The sequence below is a fragment of the Lucilia sericata genome, unplaced genomic scaffold (assembly GCF_015586225.1).
Source record: "Lucilia sericata isolate MDLA Ls3-8-SP2 unplaced genomic scaffold, ASM1558622v1 Contig001114F_arrow, whole genome shotgun sequence".
Taxonomy (NCBI): Eukaryota; Metazoa; Arthropoda; class Insecta; order Diptera; family Calliphoridae; genus Lucilia; species Lucilia sericata.
In genome coordinates, this window is record NW_023995086.1 from 55,355 (window position 1) to 78,934 (window position 23,580).

Here is a 23,580-nt window from a genome sequence, read left to right on the forward strand (position 1 = left end):
CTTGACTATAGTCTAAGCTATTGTCTTGACTATAGTCTAATCTATAGTCCTGATTATAGTCTTGACTATAGTCTAATCTATAGTTTTGTATTTAGTCCATTCTGTAGTCTTGAAAATATTCCAGTCTAATCTATAGTCTTGGCTATAGTCTAATCTACAGTCTTGAGTATAGTCTAATCTATAGCCTTAACTATAGTCTAATCTATAGTCTTGACTATAGTCTAATCCATAGTCTAGAATGTAGTCTAATCTATAGGTTTGACTATAGTCTAATCTATAGGTTTGACTATAGTCTAATCTATAGTCTTGACTATAGTCTAATCTATAGTCTTGGCTATAGTCTAATCTATAGTCTTGACTGTAGTCTAATTTATAGTCTTGACTATAGTTTAATCTATAGTCTAAGCTATTGTCTTGACTATAGTTTAATCTATAGTCCTGATTATAGTCTTGACTATAGTCTAATATATAGTTTTGTATTTAGTCCATTCTGTAGTCTTGAAAATATTCCAGAAAATATTCCAAAATATTCCAGTCTTGATTATGGTCTAATCTAGTTGAGTCTTTAGTCTTGTCAATGTACCATAGTCTTGGCTATGTACTATATTCTTGACTATAGTCCAGTCTTGGCAATAGTCTAGTTTATAGTTTTGACTAAAGTATAGTCATATATATTTTTTTTTTTTTCATTTTGAAGTTTTGTCTAATTTTACTAATTTCCCTTTCATTTCGTTTCCTTTTTTTCAGACGGTATAGTTGGCCCTGGCACTATAACCTCACCGTGGACGCCAGTGAGTGCCGGCCATCCGAGTTCGCTCGGACCGGCTGACTCAAATGGCAGTATGGTAGATAGTAAAAATTTAGATGTCGGCGATATGAGTGATGTAAGTATAATGAACTGATTTATAAAAATTTTAACGGTTTTATTTTAAAACAAATAAAATCTTAGAATAATTTGGTATCTAATCAAAACAGAATCGATTTAATTGAAATCGAATAAACTGATACTTAACAATAAAATTAATTTTGAATTGTATGAGTATTATAATACAAAAGGCAAATAATGTTCGTCTATGATTCCAATAAAGAGCTACACCGATTTTTATAGTAATCCATTCAGTTTTCTATCAATACTCAAACGGGCCAAACTTTAAGCATACGAAATCATTTCAGATTTCTTTCATTACAAAATTAACCCGTTTACTAATTACACAAATTGTATATATGCAAAAGTATAATTTTGTCTGCTCAAACGTAAACATTTGATTATTTAATTAAATAAAATTTTAAAAAAATTTCCCTATTAATCTATTTATTTTTTTTGCCATGATTTTGTAACATTTAAAGTTATATACTAGATTTCTAAACCAGTTCTTTACTCTATTACATATTCCATATTTTATACATCTGTTAATATTTCCTGATATTTTCCAGCAAAACATATTTACCTATATCATTCCCACAGTAATCACTCTGGCAAAAAAAATAATAATAAAAAAAAACCTACAAAACATAAATCATTTCAATCTTTATTAAGAAATAAAATATAAAAAAATACTTGTGTAACATACATTTTCAATAAGTGTCATAAATTTATGTTTATAGTATAAAAAGCAGGGATGGTAAACTATTAGGTTTATTTTATAAAATATTCAGTATAATAGCATTTTCATCTACAGACTGTTATACGTAAATTTCTTTGGTAAAAAGTTTGTTTTACCGGAAAATATCTTTGAAAAAATGTGTTATATTGAAAATTTTTGCAAAACAAAACTGTTATACACTAAATATATTGTTGAAAATAAACTGTTATACGAACATTTTTAATAGATCATTGGATATACATAAATTGTTGTAAAGAAAAATTTTTATTAAACACTTTATATAGGAAACTGTTATACTCGAAACTGTATGTACAAATTTGTAACAGAAAATTCTTGTGAAAAATATCTTTTATAATGAAAGTAACCAAAAAACTGTTATACTTCATTTAAAAATTTACATAAAAAACTGTTATACAAAAAATTGTTTATGGGAATTAGTTAGTTAGTTAGTTAGTTAGTTAGTTAGTTAGTAGTTAGTTAGTTAGTTAGTTAGTTAGTAGTTAGTTAGTTAGTTAGTTAGTTAGTTAGTTAGTTAGTTAGTTAGTTAGTTAGTTAGTTAGTTAGTTAGTTAGTTAGTTAGTTAGTTAGTTAGTAGTAGTTAGTTAGTTAGTTAGTAGTTAGTTAGTTAGTTAGTTAGTTAGTTAGTTAGTTAGTTAGTTAGTTAGTTAGTTAGTTAGTTAGTTAGTTAGTTAGTTAGTTAGTTAGTTAGTTAGTTAGTTAGTTAGTTAGTTAGTTAGTTAGTTAGTTAGTTAGTTAGTAGTTAGTTAGTTAGTTAGTTAGTTAGTTAGTTAGTTAGTTAGTTAGTTAGTTAGTTAGTAGTTAGTTAGTTAGTTAGTTAGTTAGTTAGTTAGTTAGTTAGTTAGTTAGTTAGTTAGTTAGTTAGTTAGTTAGTTAGTTAGTTAGTTAGTTAGTTAGTTAGTTAGTAGTTAGTTAGTTAGTTAGTTAGTTAGTTAGTTAGTTAGTTAGTAGTTAGTTAGTTAGTTAGTTAGTTAGTTAGTTAGTTAGTTAGTTAGTTAGTTAGTTAGTTAGTTAGTTAGTTAGTTAGTTAGTTAGTTAGTTAGTTAGTTAGTTAGTTAGTAGTTAGTTAGTTAGTTAGTTAGTTAGTTAGTAGTTAGTTAGTTAGTTAGTTAGTTAGTTAGTTAGTTAGTTAGTTAGTAGTTAGTTAGTTAGTTAGTTAGTTAGTTAGTTAGTTAGTTAGTTAGTTAGTTAGTTAGTTAGTTAGTTAGTTAGTTAGTTAGTTAGTTAGTTAGTTAGTTAGTTAGTTAGTTAGTTAGTAGTTAGTTAGTTAGTTAGTTAGTTAGTTAGTTAGTTAGTTAGTTAGTTAGTTAGTTAGTTAGTTAGTTAGTTAGTTAGTAGTTAGTTAGTTAGTTAGTTAGTTAGTTAGTTAGTTAGTTAGTTAGTTAGTTAGTTAGTTAGTTAGTTAGTTAGTTAGTTAGTTAGTTAGTTAGTTAGTTAGTTAGTTAGTTAGTTAGTTAGTTAGTTAGTTAGTTAGTTAGTTAGTTAGTTAGTTAGTTAGTTAGTTAGTTAGTTAGTTAGTTAGTTAGTTAGTTAGTTAGTTAGTTAGTTAGTTAGTTAGTTAGTTAGTTAGTTAGTTAGTTAGTTAGTTAGTTAGTTAGTTAGTTAGTTAGTTAGTTAGTTAGTTAGTTAGTTAGTTAGTTAGTTAGTTAGTAGTTAGTTAGTTAGTTAGTTAGTTAGTTAGTTAGTTAGTTAGTTAGTTAGTTAGTTAGTTAGTTAGTTAGTTAGTTAGTTAGTTAGTTAGTTAGTTAGTTAGTTAGTTAGTTAGTAGTTAGTTAGTTAGTTAGTTAGTAGTTAGTTAGTTAGTTAGTTAGTTAGTTAGTTAGTTAGTTAGTTAGTTAGTTAGTAGTTAGTAGTTAGTTAGTTAGTTAGTTAGTTAGTTAGTTAGTTAGTTAGTTAGTTAGTTAGTTAGTTAGTTAGTTAGTTTGTTAGTTAGTTAGTTTGTTAGTTAGTTTGTTAGTTAGTTAGTTAGTTAGTTAGTTAGTTAGTTAGTTAGTTAGTTAGTTAGTTAGTTAGTTAGTTAGTTAGTTAGTTAGTTAGTTAGTTAGTTAGTTAGTTAGTTAGTTAGTTAGTTAGTTAGTTAGTTAGTTAGTTAGTTAGTTAGTTAGTTAGTTAGTTAGTTAGTTAGTTAGTTAGTTTTTTTGTTTGTTTGTAACTGTTATACCACAACTTTGTACAAATAACTGTTATACCAAAAAAATTTACATTAAACTGAGCAGAATATTGTTTACAGAAAAACTGTTATACAATTATGATAATCCTTCAACGAATCAACTTTTCTGTACCTGTTAGTAACAGTTAGTAACTGTTATACTACAACTTTTTACAAATAACTGTTATACCAAAAAAATTAACATTAAACTGAGCAGAATATTGTTTATAGAAAAACTGTTATACAATTATGATAATCTTTCAACGGATCAACTTTTCCATTTCTAATTAAAAAAGTTTCATGTTTTATACACGTAAAATTGAAATCAAATCTGTTATACTTAAACTGTTATACAATAAATTGAGTATTATATGGATTACGGAAATTTGGAATATAAAATAGCATCAACGTTACCATCTCTGATGGAAAATGTATCATATGTTATTCACGTACAACGGCAACAATTTTTTTTAATAAAGTGTCATACGTATGACACTTTCTCTCCCTATCTCTTTACTTCTAAAGTGCAATGATACTACACTCTCATACAAATTAAAATCCTCAAAAAAATACATACTCATATGAAATTTTCTCATCATTGTCATCAGTGTCAATGGATTGCTATAGTTGGATAAATGAGTGTGTGTGTGTGTGTGTGTGTGTGTGTGTATGAACACTTGATAGGATATAAGTGTAACACTTGACTGCAATTACAAGTGATTTTTAATTGTCAAGAGTGTCACATAATAATAATAAAGTACTTTAAAAAAGCCCGTAACAACTAAAAGTCAGAAACGAGGGTTAAATGAAAAGTTTTCGAAAAGAATAAACAGGAAAAGAAAGATCAGCATCATACAACAATAAATGCTTCAATGGAGGTCTGGATGCCACCTTAAATAGTATTAGAGATCATTCTATTGTAATGTTTTTCAAAGATCTTTCTTGAACTGTCCTTATTTAATAATTTTATATATGACACATCTTTAATGTATGGGTTTAGGTTTATAGCAGACTATGGCAAATAAATAGGACAATTCATAAAGTTTTTAAGGAAGGATCATAATCACATTTTTCTGCTTGAATTTTTGCTGCTGCTGCTTTAGCTGCTACAAAATGTTAAGCACTACATTCTAACATTTAAACCTAAAAATGTCTCACATTACATGACACTTGAACTTCCTTCCCCCTAAATACCCATATTACTTAGTTAGTGAGTGAGTTTAGAGTGTGTGTGTGTGCGTATTAATATCTGTGTGTTTTAGTTTTGAAGTATCAATAAGTATTATATATATTTTTTTTTTTCCATTTTTAACTGTAATTTAAGTGTCACACCTAAAATTATATGATTATATACATACATATAGTTATGTCAAGTACCTTGACTACTGTTGTGTTTAGAACCTCCCTTTCTCCCTAATCCTAACTATTAAATCTATTTTAGTTGGGTTTATTATTTAAAAACCATATGAGTATGTTTGGACATAATAAATCATTGTGTTATATGACTCCTATTTAGTTGTCAGAATTTTAGTAGTTTGTTTTTAGTTTTTTGTGGTTAAATATATTTGTTAAATTAATGGCAAATGGCAGACGGTATGTGTGAAAGTTTCAAGCAGGATGTGAAATTTTTTTTAAAAATTTACACGCACACACCTCTAGATGAAGCGAATTACAGATGTTTTAGGGTTTTTTTTTCATGTTATAATTCCATATTTCAAATCGATTGTTTTAATTTTATTCATTTTGAAATTAACCGTTTGAGACCCATTTATTTCTAAAGGAACGAATGAAATGATTCCAGTAAATTTTTCAAAAAATTGGTTGTAATTTTTAAACGACTTGTAAAAATTTGAGGCAAAAATTTCATATTGGGTAACTTTTAAAAGCTTGAAATGGATCATAGCTCACATAATGTTAAAGAAAGGAAAATTTACGATCATTTTTTGTACAAGCTGACGATCAATTTTCTACTTTAGAGAAAATTTAACTAAACTTTTCCTCTTTCAGAAAATTTACAATAAATTTTGTTATTAGAGATAATTTACAATAATTTTTATACTTTAAAGATCAAGATCAGTTCTATTGTTTAGAGAAAACTGACGATCAAAAAATTATGAATATTTTTTTTTTTAAGAAATTTTCGACAAATATTCTTTTTGGAATGAGATTTTTTTTTCTTTCTTCAAGAAGATTTACGATCAGTTTTCTTCTTCAGATAAAATTTGCGACCAGTTTGAACAAACTGACGATCAATTTTCTACTTTAGAGAAAATTCAAAAATTTTTTTTTAAAAAATATTGTTTGATTAGAGAAAATTTACGAGAATTTTCTCTTGTAGAGAAAATCAAGATCAGTTATAGGTTTACAGAAAATTGGTGATAATTTTTAAGAAATCTGACGATCATTTTTCTAATTCAGAAAATATTTTTTATAGAAAATGTTCTATGAGAAACTTAATGATAAATTTTTTACTTAAGAGGAAATCACGATCAAGTCTATTGTTTAGAGCAAATTGACGATCAAAATCATGGCGATCAGTTTTCAATAAATCTTTTTGCAAAATTTTGGAAATTTTTTAGAAAATTTTCTTTCTTAAAGAAAATTCATGATCAGTTTTCTTTTTTTAAGTTTAAGAAAATTTTTGAAAAATTTTAATTTTTATCAAACATTTTTGATCCTCAAAGAAAGTTTTCAATACAATCTCCTTTTTAAGGAAATTATTTGAAAAGTTGGGAATTTTTTTAAAAAATTGTGTTTCTTAAAGATTATTCGCGATCAGTTTTCTTTATTTAAAGAAAATTTTTAATAAATTTTCTTCTTTAACAATAATTTTTTATCCTCAAAGAAAGTTTTCAATAAAATCTCTTCTACAATGAACATTCTTCAGAAAATTGACAATTAATTTCAAAAATTGTCATTCTTAAAGAAAATTCACGATCCGTTTTATTCTCTTTTTTGATAAATTTTCTTCATTAACAATAATTTTTGATCTTCAAAGAAAGTTTTCAAGAACATTCTCAATAAATTTTCTTCTCTTGAGAAATTCACGATCTGTTGTCTTCTTTAGAGAAAATTTTTAATACATTTTCGTTTTTGGCAATAAACGCCAAAGAACATTCGCGATCAGTTTTCTTCTATTGATTCTTCTTTGGAGATTATGTCAAAAATTGCCTTTCTTAAAGAACATTGGCGATCAAGTATCTTCTCTACAATAAATTTTCGCTAATGATTGTTCTTTAGCAATCATTTTTGATCCTTAAAGAATTTTTTCCATAAAATCTCTTCTACAAAGATTACAAAGAGATGAAGAAAATTTACGATCAGTGTTCTTCTGTAAAGAAAATGTTTGCTAAAGTTTTTTCTTTAGCAAAAATTTTTGATCCTTAAAGAAAGTTTTAAATAAAGTCTCTTTCATAAAGAACATTTCCGTTCTCCAGAGAAGAAGAAAATTCACGATCGTTAAGAAAAATTTTAATAAATTTTATATTTTAGCAATAATCTTTGATATTTAAGGAAAGTTTTCAATGAGATCTGTTCTCTAAGGAAGAGATTTAATTGAAAAATTGAGAAATTATTTCAAAAATTCACGATCACTCTTATTCTATGGAGAAAATGTTCGCTAAAGATTCTTCTGCAGCCATCATTTTTGATCCTTAAAGAAAGTTTTCATTAAAATCTTTTCTATAAAGAACATTTTCGATACATTTTCTTCTCTAGAGAAGAAGAAAATTCACGATCAGTTTTTTTCTTTAGAAAAAAATATTGAAAATTTTCTTTTTTTGGCAAAAATCCTCAAAGAAATTTTTTAATAAAAACTCTTAAGGAAATTGTGAAAATATTTTTTCAAAAATTTTCTTTCTTAAAGAAAATTCACCATCAGTAGAGAAGAACTCTAGAGAAATTTAAAGTTTCTTCTTTAGCAAAAATATTTTTCTTCTTTTGAAAAAAATTTCAATAAATTTTCTTTAAAATTTGTTCTTTAAAGGCAATTTTTTGATAAATTTTCTTTTCTTTTTAATATTTTTTTCCATAAAGAACTTTTCATTAAATTTGCTATTTTTCTTTTTAATTTCTTTTCCAGGATGAAAAAGATCTATCAAATGCCGATGCCGAAGGTGTTTGGAGTCCAGATATTGAACAAAGTTTTCAAGAAGCCCTCTCAATATATCCACCATGTGGACGTAGAAAAATTATACTCTCCGATGAGGGTAAAATGTATGGTAAGTTAAAGATATACAAAATTTACTCTCTTAACAAGAGCAACAAATATTGAGAATAAAATTTGACAGATTTCTTACAAGATAAGATAAAAAAGTTAATTAAGGTTAAGTTGAAACGATATAAGCTACTATTTGATTTTTTTGCCTTTTGTTCTGAATTACAACCATAATTACAAAAAAAGTCATAAATCAAAAAATGATTTCATACTGAGACTTTGAACGGAAGACAGTTTGAGTTTTTTTTTTTTTCTTAATTTTGATTTTGTATGAATGAACAAACCCACGTAATATATGTCATCCTTTTTGGTTGCCCTCAATCTTATTCCTATCATGTAGAGCGTTGAGTTGTGTTCACTTGATTTTTTTTTTTTGCCATTGCGTGTCTTTGATTGCATCTTTGGTTTCAAAAACCGAGAATGTCTTTTTCTCCAGCCAGCTCATTAAATTGTGCGTTTGAAGAAAGAAAAAAACAAGATGATTATCTTGTGCATCTACTGCAGCAGTCTACTCTGACTTGACTTTGATTTGTCGGCTGTTGTGTATGCGGCAAACTGCACAGATGCATTTGTTTGAAAAGGTTATGCAGATGTCTGTCTAAACGTCTGCCCGGTCTCTTCTTTTTTTTCGGTAATCATGTCTGCTAAGATGTCTTCAATATACCTGTTGTAAGTTTTTGTTTTATCGATATTTTCTTTTTTTTCAAAATTTCCATTTTACTTTTGTAAGTTATTGTGTGTGGACAGGTCTTGGGTTTTTTTGAAAATTTCTTTTTGATTATGTTGATAATATTGAGGTCTTATTACATCATACTTATGTCATTAGTGATTTTGTTTTAAATTTATATTGATGTCTGTATTTAAAAAACGTTTAAAGAGTCATTTAAGTTAATCATGATTTTTTCATAAAAATTATTTTTGGGAATTAAATATTGATTTGTCTGAATGAATTTTTAAATTTTTCTCTTAACAAAAGTAAACAGGTGTTATGATTTAAGTGGAAATTAGTAGAAAAATTTTAAACTAAAAATTAGAGCATAAATGAGAACTCTTAAGAAAGAGGGGATCATAAGCCATAGGGGCTTCAACAGAATTATTTTCATAATTAAGAAGTTTTCTAGTAAAAACTCTTGAAAACTGCGTTTAAAAAAAGGTTGTTATTAAAACAAGATAAATAAGAAAAGAAAATCGGTTACTTGCGTGACTGGGGTTCATAAGCCACTGGGGTAGATTCACTATTTTTACGTTTTTTCAATCAGAATTATTTTCCTAATTAAGATGTTTAAAACTCGAATAAGCAAAACCTTGAAAGGTTTTTACAAACAAAGCATAGTAAAACGACTACTTATGCCAAAGGGGTTCACAGGCCGCTGGGGTAGATTAGTCATTCTTATGCTATTTCCTTATTAACAAGTTTCATAGTTAAAACTTAATTAAGTAGCACTAAGAAGTTTTTTTATAAGCAAAGAACAGTAAATCAAGGGGTTCATTCACTGGGGTAGATTCTTTAATCTGAAGTTTTTTTTATCAGAATTATTTTCCTAATTAAAAGGTTTCACTGTAAAATTACGAATAAGCAGAACTATGAAAAGTTTTTATAAATAATAAACGGAAAATCGACTACTTGAGTGCAGGGGGTTTATAGACCGCTGGGGTATATTCATTATTCTTAAGCTATTTCCTTATTTTGATTTCATGTTTAACAAGTTTCACACTAAAAACTTAATTAAATAGCACTAAGAAAGTTTTTTTTTATAAAGAAAGAACAGAAAATCGATTACTTGTAGGAAAGGGGTTCATTAGCCATTCTTAAGGTATTTCCAAAATGTTTGCCCAATCTAATTGTTTTCTTAATTAAAGAGTTTCACAGTAAAAACTTGATTAAGTAAAACTAAGAAAGTTTTTTTTATAAAGAAAGAACAGAAAATCGACTACTTGAGTAATGGGGGTTCATAGACCACTGGGGATGATTCGCCATTCTTAAGCTATGTTCCAAAATGTTTACGTTTTATCATGCAAACTTAGATAATTGTAATTTCAAATAGTTTTTATTATAAAATCAAAAGTAAAACTTCGATCCATTTTCCTGGAAATATAAAGATTCCGCTCCAAAATAACTGTCAACCGCCCCAATGAGGCAAACTTTGGACACCCTGTTCTGAAGTAAAGCCTATGTAGGAGAGAGTATTGTGCCTCGATCGAAACTAATAGCAATCGGCCGGGGCAAACTTTCCAAACACTTCTTTCTAAATACTTTTTAAAAAGTATTGCAACAGGCGCCCGAGCGTTGTCATCATGATATATTATGCTTTCATGTTTGGCCACATATTCTTCCTTCAAACCAATCCGTTGTGTTCGGAACAGATTCACTGTTATGTTCTTTTGAAGTCAAGAACGATTCAAATCAACCTCGGATACCAAGTTCTGAAGTAAAGTCTATGCCGAGGACGGCATTCTCGATCGAAACTAATAGCAGTCGGTTAGGACAAAATCTGGGCTATAAGACTGGCGAAGCATACAATCTCAACCAATTCTTTCTAAATAGTTTTTAAAAAGTATTGCGCCCGACGTACGCAAATTCCCAGGTTGCTCGCAAACGTTCGGAAATTGCTGCTTGAGTTGCTCCTAATGATTTTGCAAGGTCTTCTTGAGTTCGACAACATTCTAACAAGAGCTTGTTAGTCATTGCTGTACTACTTCTAAGTAATGCAAACGGTATGTATTAGACATTGCAAAATAAGTAGTTGAGTAAGTAAAAGTCATCATAAGGTTTTTGCTGGGAATTTGTCTATCGTGTCAAAATCACCACTTCTGAATCACACAAACCGTTTCTAGAACATTGGTACCGACGACACACAATCACCATAAGCTTCATTGAGCAACTGGTTTGCTTCTGGGGAACTTTTTTTCAAATTAAAGAAGTAAATCATAATATGTTCTCAGTTGGTTCAAAATTCAACTTTCCCGAAGCAAAAAATCAATATACTCACTATGTTCTTTAAATATCTTACAATTTTCCTAGTAATTTCTTTCAAGTAAATTTTAATTCTTTATTTCCTACAAAATTTACAAAAAAAGATTCACCATTGTCTTTAAGCAGAAACTTTTTAAATGCACTTTATTTTAAATTATACCAAAGAAGAACAGTAGAAACAAAATAGAAAAAACTAACAGAAGAAAAAAACTCTAATACAATAGAAAACTAAAGAATGTGCAAATGTTTAACATTAGTTTATAACATGCATCCAATAATATGCTTAAGGACATTTCTAGAATCCTGTTCCTTTCTCTCATTATTCTTTTATCATGTTTTTACTCTTTCTTTACTCCATAAAAAAAAAAACAAAAGTTTGCCTGACCCAACTCTACTACGTACTACTTCAACATAATATTCACAAAACACATCTTTTAGTTTTATGAAATAAATTTATTTTGTTGTTATTTAGCATTTAACTTCAGTAAAATAGTTTGTCACAAAACATTTCACAATTCATCATCATCAACAGCAACATATTCAAAACATGACAACTGCTTTAGTCCTTCCATCAACATCATCATCATCGTCAGCAACAACATCAACTCTTCTCTGCAGTTATAAATTTTAGAAAAAAAATTATTCACAACAGCATTATTAAAAAAGGACATGAACTTTCTCTCTCTGTCTTCACAACACATTAGATCCTTCAGACATAATCGTTGCTGAGTTTTTTTTTAATTTTTTTTCTTTTTGCTTCACAAGACAGAAATGACACTTAGTGGAAGAAAAAAGGAAAAAAAGTAGAACTGAAAAGATACAGTCAAAGTTAAATAGTAGAGTTTTATATTAGAAAATCATTTTAGAGATATAATAAACGAGGGTTGTTCTTAAATGGGGTAAATTGTAAAAGAAATTTTACTTCTTTAGTTAGTTAGTTCGTTAGTTAGTTAGTTAGTTAGTTAGTTAGGTAGTTAGTTATTTAGTTAGTTAGTTAGTCAGTTAGTTAGTTAGTTAGTTAGTTAGTTAGTTATTAGTTAGTTAGTTAGTTAGTTAGTTAGTTAGTTAGTTAGTTAGTTAGTTAGTTAGTTAGTTAGTTCGTTAGTTAGTTAGTTAGTTAGTTAGTTGTTAGTTAGTTAGTTAGTTAGTTTTTCGTTAGTTCGTTAGTTCGTTAGTTAGTTAGTTAGTTAGTTTCGTTCGTTAGTTAGTTAGTTAGTTCGTTCGTTCGTTCTTTAGTTCGTTCGTTCGTTCGTTCGTTCTTTCGTTCGTTCGTTAGTTCGTTCGTTCGTTTAGTTCGTTTCGTTCGTTTCGTTCGTTCGTTCGTTCGTTCGTTCGTTCGTTCGTTCGTTCGTTCGTTCGTTCGTTCGTTCGTTCGTTCGTTCGTTCGTTCGTTCGTTCGTTTTCGTTCGTTCGTTCGTTCGTTCTTCGTTCGTTCGTTCGTTCGTTTCGTTCGTTCGTTCGTTCGTTCTTTCGTTCGTTCGTTCGTTCGTTCGTTCGTTCGTTCGTTCGTTGTTCGTTCGTTCGTTCGTTCGTTCGTTCGTTCGTTCGTTCGTTCGTTCGTTCGTTCGTTCGTTCGTTTTTAGTTCGTTCGTTCGTTCGTTCGTTCGTTCGTTCGTTCGTTAGTTAGTTCGTTCGTTCGTTCGTTCGTTTGTTATTCTTTCGTTAGTTCGTTCGTTTAGTTCGTTCGTTCGTTCGTTCGTTGTTCGTTTTCGTTCGTTCGTTCGTTCGTTCGTTCGTTCGTTCGTTTTCGTTCGTTTTCGTTCGTTCGTTCGTTCGTTCGTTCGTTCGTTCGTTCGTTCGTTCGTTCGTTCGTTCGTTCGTTCGTTTTCGTTTCGTTCGTTCGTTCGCTCGCTCCTCTCCTCGCTCGCTCTCTCGCTTCCTCTCGCTCGCTCGCTCGCTCGCTGCTCGCTCGCTCGCTCGCTCTCTCGCTCGCTCGCTCGCTCGCTCGCTCGCTCGCTCGCTCGCTCGCTCGCTCGCTCGCTCGCTCGCTCGCTCGCTCGCTCGCTCGCTCGCTCGCTCGCTCGCTCGCTCGCTCGCTCGCTCGCTCGCTCGCTCGCTCGCTCGCTCGCTCGCTCGCTCGCTGCTCGCCTCGCTCGCTCGCTCGCTCGCGCTCCTCGCTCGCCGATCGCTCGATCGCTCGCTCGCTCTGCTGCTCCTCGCTCGCTCGCTCGTAGCTCGCTCATCGCTGCTCGCTCCTAGCTAGCTCGCTGTCGCTCGCTCGCTCGCTCGCTAGCTCGAGCCGTCGGCATCGATCTCGCTCGCTCGCTCTCAAATCTTTGCTCCCCTCGCTTCCTCATTTTGCTCCCCCTCTCCATCCTTTCCTAAATTGTTTGCCCCCCCTCTCCTCTTTTCTCTATTTCCTCTCTCTGCATATGTCTGCCCGAGTGTGTGTGTGTGAATTCTAGGAACGTGATGAATTTTGCATGAGTTAACTTTATATCAGGGGAGGTAAAAGGGATCTGTAATAGAAAAAATAGAAAAAAATTGTTATTCCTTTGAGCTGTTGGTATAGAAAAAAAAGGACATTAAAATATTGAAATAAATCGAGTGGACAAGTATTTAAATTGAATTTAAAAATTGTTCCTTTATTTTATTTTTGCCTTTATATAGAAAGCTTTAGCAAAATCTATTCTCTTGGCAGCAGAATAAATCAAATCAAAATTTGATATTAAAATTAGTTTAGTGTAACAATAAAAATGTAGATAAAATGAAAGAAAAAAATAGCAGAAAAAAGGACTTAAAGGACACATACTTAGGAAAATCATAATAATATTAAATGCTGTTTTTTTATAAACAACAAGAAAAGATATTGATTTTTCTGAAAGAAAAAACACCTAACATAGGCAGTAGTTAGTTATTAATAAATAACAGCTAAAAGTAGGCTAAAGAAAAAAGAGCTTTATAATCAATTCTAAATTATTACAGTTTTTAAGCTGAATTATACTGTATTTTCTATTGTTTCAATTAGTTTATTTAAAGGACTTTAAGTTTTCTTATTCTTAAGTTTAATTTTGTTTTTCATTAATATCAATCAAATCCCAGTTAAATTTAATACAAAATATTTGCCCTTAAGCTTATTAATTCCTTTTCAAGATATTTCAATATTCTTGGTTTTTTTTCAATATTTAATATAAATAACTGAAACATATTTTAGGCTAAATTTAGCAACATATTTACTTAGAAGTAAACATGTACTTTCCCTATAAATTGTTGTATTTATGTCCTTTTTTTCTTTTGCTTATAAAGTAAATATCATATTTCATATTTACACTTAAAGCAACTGTATTACCTTTTTGACTGACTTTAGCTTAAGGAAAAAAATTTATTGAATTTAACCCTCCCCCGCCCTCCTCTTTACAAAATCTATGCAAATTTTATATATTTATATACTCATCTATACAATATAAATTATGTTATATTAATAATCCAAGGCAGTAAAAAACGAGTGAAAAAAAGAAAATCCTTGTTACAAAGCTAAAAAAGTTATAATAAATGCTTTTAGCAGTCTTGCTTTCTTTATTGTTTGCCAGCTATAGCATACTTTTAAGCTGAAAATATTTATGTTTAGCTTTTGTTACCCTTAAACAAATTGTTGAGGGTGAGAGAGAGAGAGGGGGGGAGGTTGTGTGGGTTTTGTTCAATAAAGGGTGTTTTGTTAAGAGGTTTTAAAAGACAATTTACTGCTTAAGGATGATAAATTTGGAGGTTTTTTCAATAAATAATGTTGCATCTAAGTCTCTAAGGGGAGTATATGCGTATTTGAAACATGTTGTAAATATCATTGACAGATGATTTAAAACTAATTCCGCCTCCATCTGCAAGTGTACCGGGAAAATATCACCGTATCCTGCTCTTCATTATACCCTTGGACATGCCTTCTTTTTTTTCCCCGTTTCGGTTCCTCTATGGTACGCTTTATACCAGGTGATAAAAGAGAGTCCATTTGAGGTTTAATTGCCTATTTCATTTCTACCAATTTCCTGTCCATCTACCATTGGATCTGGCAGGACATGGGCTTTGAATAAGACTTTTTCTGTAAGAGACGTTTCGAAGATAGAAAAAGTCTTATTCAAAGCCCATGCCTAGCCTTAATCAATGGTAGATAATAATGTAATGTTCGGGACCTTACTAAGGAATCGTTTAACAGCTTTATTAAATAGTTCGAGATCGGGACAGCTTGTCCTCTATGAGATTGTAGTTTGGACCAGGCGAAGGCCCTGGGTAACAGTGGAAAATCGGAGTTTTGGATAGATTTCATAAATTAATATTTAAATAAATTAATAATTTTCTTATATTCATTTAGTTTACTGTGATATTCATTTATGAAGTCTTTCCAAGATTCAGATTTTTCCCTGTTAACCAGGGCCTTCGCCTGGTCGAAACTACAATCTAATGGAGGACAAGCTGTCCCGATCTCGAACTAATAAACAAAGGTAAAAGGCTTCCATTCTAAATGATTGTTTAGTAAGGTCCCGAACATTATTCAATTCAATATCTTTCGGTGGTGTTTAATGTCCTTTAACCCACGATCCGAAAATAAGTGATCTTCCGATACAACTAAAACATTTGTGAGCTTTTCTTTATTGGCGTCTTTATTCTATGTACATTGAAAAGTGTTTCTCACTAAAGCCTCCGGTAGATTAGTATTCCAGTCTGCCAGACATGAGGTCTATTTCGATTCACTCTAGAGAGACTATGGATCGCATAACAGATCCGATTGTCTTTTCTCCTTTCAAAGTAATTGAACGAATATTAGTTTTTCGACTTATATTCGTCTATTTCGTCTATTCGATTCACTCTAGAGAGACTATGGATCGCATAATAGATCCGATTGAGGCCTATATAGGTGTATTTTCTCCTTTCAAACTAATTAAACGAACATTAGTTTTTCGACTTGTACCGAATCTTCGATGTCCTCTTCGGGGCATAGTAGTAACAGCTCCGATAAGGGACAATTTTAAAGTGAATAAATCTAGTCTATTTCGATTCACTCTAGAGAGACTATGGATCGTATAACAGATCCGATTGAGGCCTATATAGGTGTCTTTTCACATAAACATTCCTTGTAATCGCTATCATAAACGAATTGATCGATTAAATTTTCATATAACGATCTTTGATCGTTCTGATATTACGATCAGTTTAAAATGTTTATGTTCAAAATTAGGGAAAAATCTATCGATTTATCATCAGAAAGAATCCTTATAATTGCGATCATGCAGGAATGATCATCGATCGCGATTATTTGTGCATGATCGCGATCGATCAATAACATGGAAAATTGCCATTAAGTTAATGAACTTACAATTTAAACTTTCCTAAGAATGTTAAAGTGTTTTATTAACTTCCCCCGATAGAACCAATATATATAAGTAATAATATGCATATGTCGCCTTCTAATCTTTAGCAAGGAATCAATATATTTGCCATTGTTTTTGTGTGAGTTTTTCTATAAAATTATCAGTAGAGCGCTTCTAAATCAAGCAGTCCAAGCAGTCAAGTCAATAAATTATAACAACAATATAAATGAGAGTTACAAAGTTCAAAAAAGTTATACTTTAGCCATACATTGTTCAAACGTACACACACACTGTGTGTGTGTGTGGGAGTTACTAATGTGGTTTATTGCATTATGCGCTTAAACATTAGAGCCGCAAGGAGTTTTCCCAACACACAGTCTAAGTGATATTGTATTTTAAAAGATATGATAACTTATGATGTGATATGCCTGTAAGCTACATATATTTTAAGAAATAAACAAATTTTAAAGCAGGAATATTCGAAAAACTTTGTTTCACAAATTCTAGGTGATTTTTTTTTTTCAAAGTTTTCACAAAAAGGTAGGTAGCGCCTTTGTGTTTGGATACATTTTGTATTTTTTCTCGTTACATTGTCTTTATGTGTTGTAGTAGTTTTGATGATGAGGAAATGTGCTGTAATCACATTTAATGCATTTTATTTATACTTCCCACATTATGTGACGAAGTTTTATTTTTTTTCTTACAAAATTTTCTGGTTAATTTTTATGTAGTTGCTGTAGTTTGTAGTATTTTTTTGTTGTAATCTAGTGGAAAATTTTTATGACATTTAAATGTATGTATCATCATGTTCGGTATAAGTAGTATAAGTCCATATGTGGGGGTTTGATTTGCAAATAGAAACAAATTATTATGATGGTTAAATGGGATAAGGAAATTTTAATTTAAAGTAAATTACAAAATAACTTAGGTTATGATGTTTAGTAAAGAAAGTATCTAAATAAGATAAGATGAATTAAAAATGTTAAAAACTATCTGACAAAGTCCGTCCATCTTTCATTTGAAGCACCTTTGTCTTGCATTAGAGGTTCTAAATATTTAACTAGTCTGGTTCCTCAAGTTAAAGACATCTCGTGATTGTTTTTTTGAAAGTTATAGATTTGAAACGTTTTATTTTAGTCTGATCTCCTCTCAGTAAAGTTATTTTTTAAAGCATTTTGATCGTACATATATATATGTTCAACATTTAACATAATTGATCTGATTTTTAGTTTCTTAAGGTCTATATATGTAAATAGCGGGTTCTATATTTCTTTCTCTTACACACACTCTCTCTCTCTTTCTCTCTCTGATGTAGTAAACGATCAACTGATGTAAATGTTGAATGTAAGGATGCTAAACGTCTTTCATCTAAACTTTAGATTCTAAAACCAGAATCAGCGGAGAGAGAGAAAACATAACTCCGAAGTATGCGTTATCGATCGTATATTGTATTTTAGCTTTTCAACTAATTGGAATGTTCTCTCTTAAACTAGTGTTAAAAAGAGAACAATTTTAAATAGAAAAAAAGTCTATTGACGAAATTCTATGAATTGCCATGTTACGATCATTGATCATTCTAATGACTATTGCACAGATTTAAATTAACGATGTTAAAGTTATGAAAACTTATCATCTTAAACTGTACTTAAAATCGCGATCAATTACGATTAGATCATAAGTATTCTCTTTATGATCGATAATTGACTACTTCAACGAAATTTTTACTAGACTTTTGACGAATTGCTTTATATTTGAAGGTAAAGATCATTGATCGTTATAATGATTATTGAAAACGTATCTAAAGCACATACGATCTTAAACTCTACTTAAAATCTCGATCAATTACGAGTAGATCATAAGTATTCTCTCACTTTAGAAACGATATTTGACCATATAGACGAAATTTTTACTAATCTCTTGACAAAATGTTTTAAATTTCAAGGTAAAGATCAGTGATCGTTCTAATGAGTATTGCAGAGATTTGAATTAACTATAATCTATTGATTTGAAAGCATATAACCTCTTAAATTGTACTAAAATCGCGATCAATCATGAGTAGATCATAAAATATCAGTATTCTCTCATATTAAGATTGGTATTTAACGACATTAATGAAATTTTTACTAAAGTACATAACGGTTACGATTACAGGATGGTGTCTGATTAACAAAATGTAAACTCTGCGGATTAGCACACCCCTACAGAGTTAGAAAGAAGTCTTGGTGTCATGGAGACTTCTCTAAAGAACATAAAAAACTTCTTAAACTGTATTTAAAATGGCGATCAATCACGAGTAGATCATAAAATATCAGTATTCTCTCATATTAAGATCGGTATTTGACAACTTCAGCGAAATTTTTACTAAAGTTTATAACGATCACGTTTATAGGATGATGTCTGATTAATAAAAATTTGAATTTTATTGATTAGCAAACCGCTACAGAGTTAGAAATAAGTCTTTTAACGGAATTCTTTAAATTTAAAGGTAAAGATCATTGATCATTCTGATTATTATTGCACAGATTTGAATTAACGATCATCGTCATGAAAACTTCTCTAAAGCACATAACATCTTAAACTGTACGCGATCAATCACGAGTAGATCATAGAAGATCAGTATTCTGTCACTTTAAGATCGGTATTTGAAGTTGATAACGATCACTTTTACAGGATGTTGTTTGATTCTTAAAATCGTAATTAACTACTAATCTATTCTAAAATCAGTATTCCCTCACTTTAAGATTGATGTTTGGCGACTTAAGTGGGGACAGCTATTACGAAAAACTATCGATTTATGTCATTGGACTTGATAAAAAATTAGAACTTCTAACAGGGACTTAACATCATAAACCTTCCAATAACTTTCAAATCAACTTATATCTGAAAGCATTCCTACAATAGTCATCCTCTCATATCCAACATAACAAAGAAAAACTTTAAAATTAAAATCAACATATAAATCATTATTTTAACATTTTAAAAACTTTTTAAACATTATCCAAAATCCCCCAAAACCCCTTGAAAATGATTTACCTTAAAGGCCTTATTGACTACATAAATAATACTCTGCTCAAAAATTCTAATAACCACAAAGTCAACACAACAACTACTAACTTGTAATAAAATAAATAAAATATCCAAATTATTTTTTTAACGCATAACTTAAGGCATTATGTTTTATTCATAAATAAAGTATAACCTAAGGCTCTTTACAAACTATTTCTTAAATAAAAAATCCTTTTCCATTTCTCTCTCTCTCTCTTTTTGCTTAAAGACTTCTAGACCAACAATTTGCCTATGTAGGAATAAAGACTAGAGTAAGCCCTTGTCTATTATCACACTCTTAAAATTAATTACACTAGGTTTATAGACAGCAGTTGTATGAGGAGAAGGGGGGGGTAGGTAGAGTGGATTGTAAGAAATTGTAGCCCATAAAAATCAAATTCAATTCACGAAACCTAAATATAAAATGCTATAAATTTTAAACCTTGCTCATGTCTATGTATGCTTTGCTGGTGTGTTATAAAGTTAGACGACCCTTTACGTAAATTTAAAAATAACAACGACAACAACAACACCAACAATATGTAGGGAAAAAACTTTATCATTTAAATGAAAAAGGACATAAATTACAAAACTCGGTCGTCGTTTTTTGTAAACGTAATCGTGTAGCCAACAAAGTCTTTTGTTTTACACAACCTTCTGCTACTCCTTCCATATCTACACACACACATACACACACACTTAACCAAATTGTCTATGTTAAAAGGTACTATTTTAAATGTTTCATGTGTATGTTTGTTTAAACACATTGTAGTCCTTTGCTGTGTGCGTTTTACCAAATAAAAAAAAAAAAAATCCTTTCTATTAAAGGACAATTTTTACATACCGACAAAAAAAAACACACACACACACAAATCGTTCCTCTTTGTCTTTTTTACACACACAGCCTTAGAGCGGTACCAGGACTTTAGCATATTGTCCTTTTTTTATTATTACTCTTGTTGTTGTTGCTGTTATTTTTGTCATTTTGTTTAAACTGTCTCCTGTTTGCTGCAAAACATATAGTTTTACTGGAAATTGTTTAACCTTAAAAGTTATAAATTTTAAAACACTTTTTCTTCTTAACAATACAAAACAAATAAAAAAAACAAATACTATAACAATACCCAACTCTGCCTGGATATGTACGAGTGTGCAATAACATATATATTCTTTTCAGTGACAAGTAGAAAATTTGTTTAAATATATTTGCATATTTATTGAGGTCTTTTCTATGCTAAATATAAAATGTTTGTAAATCTCTAGTAAAAATAATCTGTTTCTTTTTTTTTATTTTTTGCAAATCAAATGACTTGACACTTTTATTTTTTAATAAATATTTTGCCTTTCTTTTCTATATTTAGTATTCAAAAAGCTAACATTTTTAACGCTTAAGCAGGAAGTCGGGGTGTTTAAATGTATTGCCTATTTTAAGGGATTTTTTGAAAAGAAAAAGATTTGTTGTCTTTTAGGCGTTATTAAAAAAGAATTTAGTTATTTTCTGCTTAAGAATTTAATAAAAAAATATTTTATATTACTTTTTTACTTTAAAAAGCATGGGATGGGATAGTTAAAGACCTTTACTACTTATATTCTTCAAAATCTAGGAAAACAGATTTTATTTTAAGGACCTTTGATCCTATAGTCCAATACAAGAACAACTTCTTTTAAACTACACAAAGTTGAAGCTAAAGCACTATAGGGAGAGCTGATATTTTGTTTCTGAAACCATTATGACCTGATCGACATACTGCTATTAAGAGCTGGTGGTTTATAATGCAGACTGCTATACAATGGCAGTCAAATAGTATCGATATGTGTTCACAGTATGTATTACTGCACTCAGTAAGATCAACGAACAAGATCTAGATTAAATATTAGTAGGGTGACCGATCTTTGGTTTTCGATACATTTGTTAGATCATTTGCTTTCAATAAATGATCACACATTCAAAGAAAGTGTGAAGAGCGATCTCTTGCATATCGGGAATACGACAAATACGACTGATACATATTCAACTGTAGCAAAATGTGGTATTGATCAAGATCATGATCGACTACAAGACGATCGTTTTCATACTAACTTTACCAATCTCAAAAGGACGATGTGTGTAATTGCGAAGTCCACATAAAATTTAAAAAACCGACTTTTAGAAGAAGAGAACAATTTTAAATACAAATAAGTCTATTGACGAAATTCTCTAAATTGCCATGTTACGATCATTGAACATTCTAATGATTGTTGCACAGATTTGAATTAACAATGATCCATCAATTTTAGTCATGAAAACTTTCCTAAAGAACATAATATCTTAAACTATAGATCATAAAAGATCAGTATTCTCTCACTTTAAAATGGGTATTTGATGACTTCAAAGAAATTTTTACAAAAGTGGATAACGATCAAGGTTGAAGTATGGTGTCTGATTCTTTAAATCGCGATTAACCACAAATCGCTCATAAAATTAGTAATCTCTCGCTTTAAGATCGGTGTTTGGCAAAGAAAGTGGACAACGATCACAATTACATTTAAATTACCATTAAAATCGCTGTCGATCACGAGTAGATAATAAAATGTCAGTATTCTCTAACTTTAAGATCGGTATTTGACATCTTCCACGAAATTTTTACTAAAGTTGATAACGATCACGAATGTAAACATAACTATAGATCAAACTTAACTATAGATTATAATACATCACTTTAAAATCGGTATTTGACGACTTCAATGAAATTTTTACTAAAGTGGATAACGATCACGATTGGAGTAAGGTGTTTGATCCTTTAAATCGCGATTAACCACAAATCAGTCATTAAATCAGTATTCTCTCGCTTTAAGATCGGTGTTTGGCAATGAAAGTAGACAATGATCATGATCACATCTAAATTATCATTAAAATTGCTATCGAAATAAAATAGCAATATTCTCTCACTTTAAGATCGGTATTTGACTTCCGCGAATTTGTTAACAATAACGATTGTCTAATTCTTTAAATTGCGATTTCACAAATCAATCCTAAGAACAGTATTCTCTCGTTTTAAGATCAATGTTTAGAGAATCAGGTGGACAACGATCTCGATCACGATTACATTCCATTATTCCTATTGACCACATCTATAGCTTAATTGTATTTATATTCGCTCTTTTGTTGCGATTAATCCGAAGAGGCTTTAAATTGCCTTGTTATGATCATTGATCAATCTAGTGATTAGAGATTTGAATTAACAATGATCCGTCGATTTAAGTCATGAAAACTTCCCTAAAGAACATCATAAACTGTTTTTAAAATTCTGATCAATCACGAGCGTATAATAAAATATCAGTATTCACTCACTTTGAGATTGGTATTTGACATATTCAACGAAATTTTTACTAAAGTGGATAACGATCAGGATAGGAGTGTGGTGTCTGATTCTTTAAATTGCGATTAATCACAAATCGATCATAAAATCAGTATTCTCACGATCACATTTCATTATTCCTATTGGTCAAATTTATCGCTTATGTTTTTTGTTGAATGGTTTTACACTCGTTCTGTTTCCTCGAGTTCCCTTTTCTTTTATTGCGATTCTATACTCTCTTTCATTGTGATTATTTCCAAGTGGCTTTGAAATTGCCATTTTACGATCATTGATCGATCATTGCACAGATATGAATTAACAATGATCCATCGATTTAAGTCATGAAAACTTTCCCTAAACTTCTCCAACATCTTAAACTGTACTTAAAATCGCGATCAATCACGAGTAGATCATAAAATATCTGTATTCTCTCACTTTAAGATTGGTATTTGACGACTTCAATGAAAGTGGATAACGATCACTATTGCAGTATCACAAATCGATCATAAAATCAAAATTCTCTCGCTTTAAGATCGGTGTTTCGCGAAAAAAGTGGACAACGATCATGATTAGAGGATGGCGTCTGATTCAAATTTGATTATTCCCATGTTTTTTAGAATTTCTGCCCCAAACTGTTTATTATTTTTGAACTTCCTTATATTAATTTAAGAAAAAACATAAACACATTTATCTCCCCTCCATTGATTATGTGAAACTTTTATTTGTTTATAAAAACAATTAAACTTGAAAAACTCATAAATTAATCAAAATATAAGACACTATACGAGAGAATAGGGAAATAAGTATTAAAAAAACCTCTTATATGAACAACTGAACTGTATAAAAAAAAACGGAACACAAGAGCGTTTGTTTTACTAAATGTTGCAAGCAGGCTATAATAAAAACAAAAGAACATGCCACAAATGGTATATATTT

The 23,580-nt window shown here is 30.1% G+C and overlaps 1 protein-coding gene across 4 annotated transcripts in view; it reads left to right on the forward strand.

The window, feature by feature from the left end:
- The window catches only part of LOC119610083 (protein scalloped), a 59,351-nt gene that overhangs the window by 14,154 nt on the left and 21,617 nt on the right, over positions 1–23,580 (forward strand). For all 4 annotated transcript variants that reach the window (XM_037965179.1, XM_037965180.1, XM_037965181.1 and 1 more), the window contains exons 2-3: positions 748–884; positions 7,853–7,991. In XM_037965179.1, coding sequence (XP_037821107.1) covers positions 843–884; positions 7,853–7,991 — 181 coding nt within the window. In that variant the 5' untranslated portion in view covers positions 748–842. The remainder of the gene's footprint in view (positions 1–747; positions 885–7,852; positions 7,992–23,580) is intronic.